General features: G+C 43.3%; 1 protein-coding gene across 4 annotated transcripts in view; it reads left to right on the top strand.

Moving 5' to 3' along the window:
• The window catches only part of NIPA2 (NIPA magnesium transporter 2), a 58,016-nt gene that overhangs the window by 21,685 nt on the left and 23,446 nt on the right, over positions 1–12,885 (top strand). For 2 of the 4 annotated variants that reach the window (XM_073614612.1, XM_073614613.1), the window contains 2 exons: positions 8,697–8,934; positions 12,648–12,704. In XM_073614612.1, the coding sequence (XP_073470713.1) occupies positions 8,796–8,934; positions 12,648–12,704 (196 nt within the window). In that variant the 5' untranslated portion in view covers positions 8,697–8,795. Of the gene's footprint in view, positions 1–1,420; positions 1,689–6,748; positions 6,787–8,696; positions 8,935–12,647; positions 12,705–12,885 lie in introns of those variants that run through there. The other 2 variants (XM_073614614.1, XM_073614615.1) reach the window with 2 other exon arrangements.

The following is a 12,885-nucleotide window of genomic DNA, read 5'->3' as shown; positions in this document are numbered from 1 at the left end:
AAAAAAAGTTAGCCCAATTTTTTTTTGTATAATGTGAAAGATGTTACGAGAATCGCAAGAGAATCCTCATCTTTATTCCAAACAAAAAGATTGTGATTCTCGTTTTAGCCAGAATCGTGCAACTCTAGTAAGTCGACATCCGATCTGAACCTGTCTGCTAAAAACAGATGGATGGGTATCCGTTCCCCATCCATCTGGCAGATCGGATGGCAGTGTAAACAGACAGCTGGTCCATTTACATCCGACTGCCCATAGAGGAGAGCGGGCTGTGTCTGTATCTGCTCTGCATAAGCGGAGTGGACATGTACCAGCCATCCACCTGCTCATTTTATTTTTTTGCAGTTGCTTTCCTTAAAGTATAAACAATTGTTAGCCCCTTGTCTTGGACCTATTGACCTGTGATTTTATGGTGTATGCTGCTTTTTGTGATAACATTTTGGCTAATGTATAAAAAGGGTTTTAGAAGAGGCTTTTCTCCTATCGCCTTCCTACCCGAGAGATGAGGGATCCTCCCTACAGGAAACACAATCAATTGACAGCTTGTTATAAGTCCCCATCTTTCCTCTTGATACCCAGTATTGATTGTGTTTCTCCCGAATACAGCAGCATGTTTGTATGGTTTGAGACCAAATGACAAGGGAGGATCTGATGGTCCCCTGTTGAGGCAGGTCTTGGGGAAGCCGGGGTGGGCTGAATTAACCTGCAGGCTTGTTCCTCTCACAGGTCGCCCCCAAAGGCTGCATCAGCACTTTGCCTGCAGGGGAGTGCCCGCCATTGCTGTAGTGCAAAAAACACCGCTGCCAGCTACTCTTTCTCCTGAAGCCCCTGGGTGGCGCCGGAGGTGTAGCACGACCCGGAAGTGCCTCTAAAACGCTAGAACGGCGTGGAGGGGAGAGAGAGAGAGCAAGGCGGCGGACAGCAGTCGGCACACTGTGCCAAGCCCTTCAGCGGTACCAGCAGCCCAGGACCGTGCCAGCCTCCTCCTGGAACAGGAGACTGCGGGCAAGTCCAAGTTGGGCCCTGGAGAGCAGAAGCCCCCCTTGAGAAAAAAAAGGGGGGGTGAGAGGCCCTGGTTACTAAGGGGTCTGAGAAGAGACCATCCCTGGGCCAGCCAGGCTGGCTGGATCTCCATAATTGCCCTGCCCTACCTTTCCCTCCACCCAGTACAAGCCCACAGTCAGGGGCAAGACAGAGTAAGTTACAAGCATGCTTTACCTCTTGTCTTAGTCCCCCAGCGGAACCCAGGAGGCCCCTGATAAACAGCCTTCTGCCGCAACGGGGCATAGCTCCTCTAAGAATTGCTGGTACTGTAAGGATAAGCTTCCAAGGTCCCAGTCCAAGCACTTCTGCTATAAATGTATGAATAATCTAGCAGTGAAAGAAGCTTTGACCTTTAATGAAACGTTTCTTTGCATCTGGAAATGCTGGCAACTGTCATCTTTTCATGAGGCCACCAGGCAACCAACAGCCTAGAGCCCTGACCCTGAGGAGCTTAACCCTAGAGAAGTCCCTTTTTCCAGAGGGGGACCCAGTGCTCTTCTCCCGCACTCACAGTAACTACTTCTAGCTCAGGCAGAAGAGGAAGAAACGAATACGGGGGAGAAACAGAGAGCCAGGCCAAATCAGACCACAGCTCAGATGGGGAAGTGGACCCAGACCAGCTTAGTGAGGCACAGGATGATGTCAAGGTGAGACACCTCTTTTACCCTAGAGGATCTGGAAGGACTCCTACAGGTGATTTATGCTACAGAGGAGATTCCAGAGACCCCCAGAGTTACCTCCGCTCAGGAGAAGGTTTACAGTGGGCTGAGCAAGGCTCAATCCAGGGTGTTCCCACTCAACAAGTCCTTAAAGGATTCGATCCTACAGGAATGGAGGGACCCTGAAAGTAGAATTGTCAGACAAAAACCTGAAAAGGGATATTTCCCTTTTTTAAAGAGGGTGATGAGGAGACATTCTTTAAGCTCCCAAAATTGGATGCCGCTTGTCTCAGGTCGTAGAAAAATATATAAAAAAGTGTAGCGCTATAGACTCAAAAAGAGATTATGATAAAATAAGTGACATATCAAAACCAAATAAAGTGTGTATATATTGACATGCCGTATGGTTAAATGTAATATAAAGAAACCAAATACATATCTATATAATATACAAAAGCGTAAACCAATGTGTAAAAAACGTCTACAGTATTAGTGTAAATTAAGAATAATAAACTCTGTATATAATATATAACTGTAAAGGTATCAAAACATGTGAAAAGTGATACAGAGCAAATTATAAAAGTCCAAAGGGTTCTAAATAGGATTGGCTCCACAAGGAGCCAACATATTAAAGTCCACCGACCAGTATAAAGGAAGTGAAGAAGCCACCACCCAGAATCTTAGGGGGCTTACAAGAAGTAAATGACTTGGAACGACTTATGCCGGCCAAGTCACAACAGGCTATGAGACCAACAGGTCACACGAGTGTAGTACTTTAAACGCCCATATTGGATTGTAGGTTGGAATAGAGGTGTGTGAGAAGGCTGTGTGAAAGCAACCAGAATTCCCGAGAAAGGCAATGATGATAGGAAGAAGCCGTCACCTGAAGATATTAAAGGCTTACCAGAGGTTGTTGACCTGGGGAGACTTTTATGTCATCCAAGTCAGACAGGCATGGTGACCAACTGGTCGGAAAGGTATTTCCCCTTTAAGTATCCTCAATTGAATCCAAAACAGAGCAACTGCTTAGCGTCTACAATTATCCTCAACAATCGTGGAAAGTAGTATCTCAATGGAAGGCCACAAACGAGTATTCATATGCCATGCGAGAAATAGATGAAAGAAATTCACATAGTATAACAACGTAAGCACAGGTTTATTAAGAATGTTGAAAACAAACTCACATTTTTGTAGATCATCACAAGTTTCATAGATCAAGTAGCGGTAATTGTGAGGGGTCCATCCAACGCGTTTCTGCTAAAGAGCCGTCATCTTTAGCAGAGCGTATTCTTAATTTACACTAATACTGTAGAGGTTTTTTACACATTGGTTCACAGTTTTGTATATTATATAGATATGTATTTGTTTTCTTTATATTACATTTAACCATACGGCATGTCAATATATACACACTTTATTTGGTTTTGATATGTCACTTATTTTATCATCTCTTTTTGAGTCTATAGCGCTACATTTTTTAATATATTTTTCTACTGCCTGGGTCTATAGGTGTGTTGGCAGCTGTTCACTCACTCTGTACGCAGCGCTGTATTATTTATAATTTTTTCTCGCTTGTCTCAGGTCACCAAAAGGTCTGATCTCTCCTTTTGAGGATGCAGGGTGTATTAAGCACTTGATGGACCATAGAATCCCTCCTTAGGAAGGCCTGGTATGCAAATGCATTCAACTATGAGTCCAGCCCTAGTGGCAGCCTGTGTAGCCAGGAATGCAGACTCCTGGGTAGAGAGAAGCTGACCAAACACCTGTCACAGGAATCCGGTTCGGGTGACATCCTTGACTCCCTATCAGTTATAGGAAAAGCTGTTGCATACCTTGCAGATGCCGCAGTTGAATTAGCAAGAGCCTCGGCTAGGACGGCTGCAATAATCAATTAAGCTAGAAGAGCTGTCTGGATTAAGGCCTGGGAAGGAGATGTCACATCGAAAGGATAACTTTTTGGTCTTCCCTTTCAGAGCTCACTGCTGTTTGGCCCGGGCCTGGACGAGGTCCTGTCTAGGTCCTCTGAAAAAAGGGAAGTGGCCCATACCGGGACAAGTGAAGCATAGAGCCAAAAAAGAGCCTAACAGGAAGTGGGGTAATGGCAGGGGAAGGCAAAGGAGCAGTCTACTGTTTTCCTCCCCCAGGGTCGGTGTCAAAGAAACCAAATGAGACCAAGATCAGGGTGGGGGGCCGGCTGTCCCGTTTTGTTCCCTAGTGGGAGAAAATCTCAGCCAGCAAATACATCTGCCAGATCCTACGAGAAGGCTATTGTCTGGAATTCTCGGCAAAATCCCCTTCCATGATCACCCTCACCCTCCCAAGGAATGCTCTGATAAGATCAGCCCTTCTGGAGGGAATCCAGGTATTGCTAGAACAGGTGGTGGTACCTGTACCAAAACAACAATACAAAGGATTCTACTCCCATGTATTCGTTGTTCGCAAGCCCTCAGGAAAGAATTGGCTTATAATAAACCTAAGAACCCTGAACAGGTTTTTGGAATACAAAAAATTTACAATGGAGAGTATCTATTCCGTATGCAAAAACCTCCTGAAGGAGGCCTTCATGACGACAGTGGACCTCAAGGATGCCTACCTGCATGTTCCAATCCATTCGGATCATCAGGTATTCTTGAGGTTCGCAGTAGTCATCAGAGGGGAAATTTTTCACTGACAGTTCAGAGCCCTCCCATTCGGTTTAACAGCCAGCCCAAGGATTTTTACCAAAATCCTAGCAGAAGCAGTGGCCTTTCTGCATCTCCAGGGTATAACTCTGATTCCCTACCTGGACGACATGCTAATCTCTGAACCATCAGTGACCCAATTTAGATCAGACACCAACAATGTAATGTCCGCCCTGGAAACCTTGGGTTGGATGGTCAGCATGGAAAAGTCGTCCCTCAAACTAGAACAGCTCAAAACCTTCCTAGGCTATCTGGTAGACACCAGACTACTGAAACCCTTCTTGCCAGAAGACAAGGTGGTAAAACAAGCCTCATCAGTGGAGGACCTGATAAAAACCCTGTCGAGCTCCAAAAGGGAGGTGCTAAAAACCCTGGGCCTGATGTCAGCAAGCATATTGGCCATTATTTGGGAACACCTCCACTCTATAGAGTCCTCCATTTCTTCCTCCTGTCCTCTTGGGGAAAGAAGAGAGAATCCCTGGACCAGGAGATAGTGCTCACCCCTCAGGTCCTGTCTTCATTAGAGTGGTGGACAGTGCCCGACAACCTAAAGGGAGGCAGACCGTGGGATCCAGTGAAGGTCACCACCGATGCCAGCATCTGGGGATGGGGGTCCCACCTAGAAAAAGCCCAAGGCCAATGGAACAGCTCACTAGGGTGGATGTAATCCAAATACAGTGAGCTCAGAGCAGTGGGAGAGGCCCTGAAGGTCTTAAAGAAAAACATCCTAAACAGGGAGGTTCAGGTCAGCTCCGACAAAAACACTGTCATAGCTTACCTGAATCAGCAGGCAGGTACCATGTCCAGACCCCTCCTGGACCTATCCAAGGAGATCCTGGACTGGGCAGAGGGGAAGGTTCTCTACATATCAGCTGTCCACATAAAGGGGACAAGCAACACCAAGGTGGACTTTGTCAACCATCAGCCGATAAGGCAGGGGGAATGGGAACTGAACCCCGAGGTATTTCAAACCCTGGTGCAGCGCTTTGGAAATCCGGAAATAGATTTGTTCATCAACCGACAGAACAGGAAGTTGAAGAGATATTTCTCAATTTCCCAAGAGAGGGAGTTAGAAGGCTTAGACGCCCTGACTCAGACTTGGCATCGCAGGCTGGCATACCCACCCCTAGCTCTGATCCCGCGGGTCCTTGAGAAGATCAACCAATCCCCAGGCCAGCTCCTCCTGATAGCATCCTGGTGGTCAAGGAGGGCCAGGTTCGCAATCCTAAGATCCATGGCGGTGGCAGAGCCATGGAAGCTCCCAGTCAGGCCAGATCTTCTCAGGCAGAGTCCAGTGCTACATCCAAGGCCAGAATTTTTCCAGCTGACAGCCTGGCTAGTGAGCGCCAGATGCTAAAGTGGAAGGGCTGCTCAGAGAGAGTGCTAGATGCTCCACTTCAGAGCAGAAAACCAGTTACTAAAAGAATCTACTCCAAAAATTGGAAAACTTTCTGTTCCTGGGGTAAATTAAAACAGGTGACGACCACCACTATCCCCGTGATCCTGGAGTTTTTGTCCAGGACGGAGTAGAAAAAGGCCTAGAGGTCAGCACCCTTCAGGTGCAGATCGCAGTGCTCTCGGTCTTCCTTCATACAAAACTAGCAAACGAAGACCTCATTAAGCGATTTCTGGTGCCCAGAGAAAGGGTTTACCCAGTCCCCAAAGGCAGTTTTCCACCATGAGACCTGACGAGGGTATTAGAGGTGTTATCTAAACACCCATTTGAACCCATAGAGGAGGTTCCTTTTAAGTGTCTAACATTAAAATTTGTAATTTTTGTTACCAATTACCACGGCCAGGAAGGTTGGGGATCTACAAGGGCTGTCCATGAAGGAACCCTTCCTATTGATACAGCCAGATAGTCACCCTAAGGCCAGACGCTTTGTATCCACCAAAAGGTAACATCCTTATTCCATAGGTCGCAAGATATAATATTGCCGTCCTTCTGTGATAAACCAAAAAATTAGTAAGAAAATACATTTAATTGCCTGTATGTAAGAAGGTGTCTCCTTACCTATTTACAAAGAACAAAAGAGTTTAGGAGATGCAATCACTTACTAGTGCTATACTCTGGACCAAGAATGGGACTTCCGGCGTCTAAGGCCTCAGTCTCGAGGTGGATGAGGGGAGCTATCTCCCTGGCTTGCGAGAGTTCTGGGGTCCCAGCACCAGCAAAAGTAAAGGCCCTTTCAACCAGGTCACTAGCAACTTCCTGGGCTGAGAAAGCAGGGGCTTCCTGGAAACAAATGTACCAAATGTGGAGTGATTCTCCTTGTGAACCGGTTCGGGATTACTTTATTACAAATGGGATCAAGGAGAAGGGTGGGGACTCATAACAAGTTGTCAATTGATTTGTGTTTCCTGTAGGAAGGAGCCCTCATCTCTCGGGTGTGCCATCCTGGAAGGTTCGTAGTCTAATGTTTTTTTTTTGTCCATGGCAACCATTCAGTTTCAGTAGTTGATAGCTAATTGGATGCCATTTTTTTCTCTCTCATCTTTCATGGCTCATTCAGTATTCACCCCCCTTGGCATTTTTCGTGTTTTTTTGCCTCACAACCTGGAGTTAACATGGATTGTTTGAGGATTTGCATCATTTAATTTACAGAACATGCCCACAACTTTGAAGATGTGTTTTTTTATTTTTATTGTGAAGCAAACAACAAATAGGACAAAATAACAGAAAAAGTCAATTTGCATAACTATTCACCCCCCTAAAGTCTATACTTTGTAGAGCCACCTTTTGCAGCTATCACAGCTCCAAGTCACTTTGGATAAGTCTCTATGAGCTTGCCACATCTTACCACTGGGATTTTTTCCCATTCCTCCTTGCAAAACTGCTCCAGCTCCTTCAAGTTGGATGGTTTGCGCTTGTGAACAGCCATCTTTTGGTTTGACCACACATTTTCTATTGGATTGAGGTCGGGGCTTTAACTAGGCCATTCCAACACATTTACATGTTTCCCCTTAAACCACTCAAGTGTTGCTTTAGCAGTGTGTTTGGGGTCTGCTGGAAGGCGAACCTCTGTCCTAGTCTCAAATCACACACACAGTGGTACAGGTTTTGCCAAAGAATATCCCTGTATTTAGCACCATCCATCTTTCCCTCAACCCTGACCAGTTTCCCAGTCCCGACTGCTGAAAAACATCCCCACAACATGATGCTTCCACCACGTTTCACTGTGGGGATGGTGTTCTTTGGGTGATGTGTCAGAGTTTTCTTTGATGGCCAAAAAGTTAAATTTTAGTCTCATCAGACCAGAGCACCTTCCTCCATACATTTTGGGAGTCTCCCACATGCCTTTTCGCAAACTCAAAAAGTGCCATTTTGTTTTTTGCTGAAAGTAATGGCTTTCTTCTGGCCACTCTGCCATAAAGCCCAACTGTGAAGTGTATGGCTTATTGTCGTCCTATGTACAGATACTCCAGTCTGCTGTGGAGCTCTGCAGCTCCTCCAGGGTTACCTTAGGTCTCTGTGCTGCCGGCTCTTTGATTAATGCCCTTCTTGTCCGTGAGTTTTGGTGTGCGGCAGTCTCTTCGCAGGTTTGCTAGTGTGCCATGTTCTTTCCATTTGGTTATGATAGATTTGATGGTACTCCTAGGGATCATAAAAGATTTGGATATTTTTTTTTTATAACCTAACCCTGACTTGTACTTCTCAACAACATTGTCCCTTACTTGTTTGGAGAGTTCAGTGGTCTTCATGGCAGTGTTTGGTTAGTGGTGCCTCTTGCTTAGGTGTTGCAGCCTCTGGGGACTTTCAAAAAGGTGTGTATATGTAATGACAGATCATGTGACACCTAGATTGCACACAGGTGGACATCATTTTACTAATTATGTGACTTTTGAAGGTAATTGGTTGCACCAGAGCTTTTTATGGGCTTTATAACAAAGGGGGTGAATATATACGCACATGCCAATTATCAGTTTTTTATTTCTGAAAAATAGTTTTATGTATATAGTTTTCTACTTTTACTTCACCAACTTAGACTATTGTGTTCTGATCCATCACATATAATTCAGATTAAAAAAAAACACTGAACTAAAGGCTGTAATGTAACAAAATAGGTAAAAAGCCAAGGGGGGTGAATACTTTTGCAAGGCACCGTAGGTGGGATATAGAATTTATTTGTTTCTTGAATGCACTTTGTACCTCAAAATACTCTGTCGAGTGTGTGTGTGTGTGTGTGTGTGTATATATATATATATATATATATATATATATATATATATATATATATATATAATTTTTATTAGCAGTTTTATTTTTGTTTTCCTCTTAATTACTACAAATGACTTGATTCCTTTTTTCATACAGATGTAACAGTGGATTCCTCGTAAGAGATCGTATTCTTCTGTCGATGTATCTGGGTCTGTAGGACAGACACCAATGTGATTGGATTAACAGCATTTCAAGATGAGCCAAGACAAGGGAAAATATGACTTTTATATTGGGCTCATATTGGCGATCAGCTCCAGTTTCTTCATTGGGGGAAGCTTCATCCTAAAAAAGAAAGGACTTCTCCGGCTGGCTAGGAAGGGCTCTATGAGAGCAGGTATACAGCTGCAGTACTGCAAACAAAGCACAATTGTTTAGAACTGCATATGAACATTTTTGCTGTGGTCTTTTTTCCTGTTGGATACAAACTTCCTACACTGCGCTTTAGAATATTACACAATAAATGCGTGCTGAGGATTAAAACAAACAAGTGTAGTGTTAATGTGACGTAAGTGACATATGTGACATAGATGTGATATGACCACAATCAAACAATAAATATGTCAATTAAAACAATAATAATAAAGTGCTCATGTGCATCCAAGTGTTTTGTAACACAGATATAAGTGTCCGGTGGTATATAGGGAATAACACTAGTCCCACTTTAAATAGCAAAAAGTGCTATTGTGCAAAAACAAGTCTTTTTATAAAACAATACTGTGACAGTCCTGTTGAAAAAAGTGCATATGCGTGGTATCCAGTAATGGCACCGCTGACATGCTTATAAATCCATGAGTCTAAAGATGATTGACAGGTGTTGCAGATCATGCATGGGTGCTCTTATTCCAGTGACCCCCTAGGTATTGAATGCTCACCTTGGAGCGTATGACTTAGCAAATACGCTCAGTCAATACACGCTTGTGAACCACCCCTGGGTTCTATAATGGTAACAGGATCCTGGGCTTCCCACACAGTATCTCAGGAATAATGGGAAATGAAAAGCCTTGATAGTGTAATATTGCTTTAAACGTTTTATTAAACAAATAAGAACAATCCCCCAATGGTGTACTCACATGTACCAGGTGCGTCAGTGCACCACTCTGTGTATGGCATGAAATATTACAGCGGCTGGTTTTGGAATGGTATATGCTTCCTCCTAGGCAGATAGACTGCCTGTCATACCGTCCTGGCCCCTCCCCTACATGTGTTCGATACAGGGTAATCGTATCTTCATCAGGGGGAATTCACAGAGTGGTGCACTGATGCACCTGGTACATGTGAGTACACCATTGGGGGATTGTTCTTATTTGTTTAATAAAATGTTTAAAGCAATATTACACTATCAAGTCTTTTTATTTCCCATTATTCCCGAGATACTGCGTGGGAAGCCCAGGATCCTGTTACCATTATAGAACCCAGGGGTGGTTCACAAGCGTGTATTGACTGAGCATATTTGCTAAGTCACACGCTCTAAGGTGAGCATTCAATACCTAGGGGGTCACTGGAATAAGAGCACCCATGCATGATCTGCAACACCTGTCAATCATATTTAGACTCATGGATTTATAAGCATGTCAGCGGTGCCATTACTGGATACCACGCATATGCACTTTTTTCAACAGGATTGTCACAGTATTGTTTTATAAAAAGACTTGTTTTTGCACAATAGCACTTTTTGCTATTTAAATTGGGGCTAGTGTTATTCCCTATATACCACCGGACACTTATATCTGTGTTACAAAGCACTTGGATGCACATGAGCACTTTATTATTTATCTTTTAATTGACATATTTATTGTTTTATTGTGGTCATATTACATCTATGTCACTTACGTCACATTAACACTACACGTGTTTGTTTTAATCCTCAGCACGCATTTATTGTGTAATATTCTAAAGCGCAGCGTATTATTTACTATTTTTTTTCTAAGTGCACGAGCTTATGAGACGTGTGTAATGCTTGCAGCTGGTTAGTGATATCTATTAAGCTTTGATTGAGGCTCGCAGGAATTTTATTATTTTCCGGATACAAACTTCCTAATTTCCAGGCCCAGTGATGATAGTTACCAACACAGAAACTGAGGGGAGGCACCTTTCCTACAGAAATGCAGACCGCAATAAAACCGCGAACGCACTCCTGAGCCAGGCCTTGGTTACCTAGATCCATTTCATATATCAGTAATCCGTTCTAAACATGGAGGCCTACTAAGTCACCATAAGCACCAAAGGGTTTAAACTCTAGCCATCTGCTAATTTCATAGAAGCTATTGTAGGAATCTTTGTAAGAATGAAGCATTTCTCTCATAGAACAAAAGTAGTCCACCTTCGATACCAAATTGCTCAGTTTTGAAATCTCAAGTATCTTGGAATGAATCCAGAACTGAAATTCTGCCTTAAATGGAAGCCTAGGGCACATCACACTTTTTTGCAAAATAGGGAGTAAAAATGATGTTTATGTGAAGCTGATCTTCTCTCTTTTTTTTTTTTTTTTTTCCCCCATGTGTATAGATTAAAAAAAAAAATAATAATCAAAACACTATACTTGCAAGGTCTGTTTTTTTGCAAAGTAAAAGTGGAAAAAAGCAGGAGGAAAGGCAACTACAAAAAGCACAACATCCTCCTTAAAGTTCATATAAACCCAGATTTATTTATTTTTTTAAATTAAGGCTTGCACCTTGTACAGTATAGGATTTAATGTCATCTGTGCCCAGTCTTGCTGCGAAGAGTTAATCCAGCTCTGAGCAATCCTCTTATCTTTTTTTTCGGTGAGATAAAAACTGACACCAGAGAAATAGGAGTCAGTTCTTCCCCCCTGGTGTGAGTGACAGGTGATTTACATATCTCATGCAGGAGCCTGAGAGAGGCATTCTGTGTACTTCAGATCCCCTCCTCCTTTCTTCTCCAGCTCTCCCAGGATTGGCTGCTCCACACCTCCGCATGATTGGGCATGCTGAAGTCATGTGGTGACTTTTTTCCGGGTTTTGACTGTATGTTAGTGATCATAGCAGAAGTTCATTGTAAGAAATACACAGGAGAAAATGCATGTTGACAAGGGGATTGTAGAGGTGGGCGGGGAGCCTACTGACATCACGACTCCACCCACCGAGCTCCGGACAACAGACCCACCCACACAATCTGCAGTTTTTTGGGTCTCATAACAGAGGGGAGACATTTGACAGGCAAGGATACATGCAGGAGGCATGTATATCCTTATAGATAACTAATATGGCAGTAGTTTAGAAAAGATGAGAGTGGGTTTACATCCACTTTAACCAGATTCTGGTGAATGGTGAGCACTTCATATCTTGCAAGAAGACACTGCAGCACAGTGCTGGGAGCGTAAACTTAAGCTGGCCATACAGATTTTTTTTTTTTTTTCCTGCCTGCGGGGTGCATGAAATTTTTTTTTTTTTTTTTTTTTTTTAGATTCCTCCATCTCCCGCTGCGCCTATTGTGTTCTGATAGCTGGTGCCAGCGGCTGCCAAAATACCCAAACAGCAGCTGCATCTGATTTGATGCAACCACCGTTCAACTAACAATTTTTCAGTCATGGTCCTTCAAAGTTTGCCTAGTGTATGGCCAGCTTTACTGTGATTTGGGTTACTCCTCCTCCAGATCTTTTCAGAAGAAGGATGACACCCTATGCTATACTTTCCTGCCCATACTATACTTTTTCACCCTACAGGAATTTTTAAAAAACATTTTTAAAAGTTTTATGCTGCGTTATGTGTGGAGGGGAGAGGGGAATTTAAAAAGCTGACCTTGTATTTTAGCTGCAAGGTCCCTTTTTAAGTAGTGTCAGTATGATAACATGTTAACTCCTCTGTAATACTGAAAACACAAGCCAAGGCTGGCTTCATAGATAACGTAACATTTAATTGCCACAATAAAATTTTCAAATAACTAGTTAAGTGGTTGGCGCCATTATGAGAACTGTAATGCATGTGCCAATGTATAAGAATACATTACGTTATTGTTTCAGTGCATTACCATTCTAAAGCGGACAGATCACATTTATAACATATATTATTGTTTTGTCGTTGCCTGTAGGTCAAGGAGGTCATGCATACCTTAAAGAATGGCTGTGGTGGGCTGGACTTCTGTCAAGTAGGTATTTTAAAGGAAGATGATTTTATTTCCTACATGCAGGCTTAACTTAAGTTTTAATAAAAACTTCCAGAACAGCAGCATGTGTGGTGGGCTGGACTTCTGTCAGGTGGTTATTTTAACTATTTTAAAACCGGGCCAATTCTGACACTTCTCATATACATGTAAAAATCAACTTCTT

The sequence above is a fragment of the Aquarana catesbeiana genome, linkage group LG02, assembly GCF_042186555.1.
Source record: "Aquarana catesbeiana isolate 2022-GZ linkage group LG02, ASM4218655v1, whole genome shotgun sequence".
Taxonomy (NCBI): domain Eukaryota; kingdom Metazoa; phylum Chordata; class Amphibia; order Anura; family Ranidae; genus Aquarana; species Aquarana catesbeiana.
This window is presented reverse-complemented; position numbering and strand designations above follow the sequence as displayed.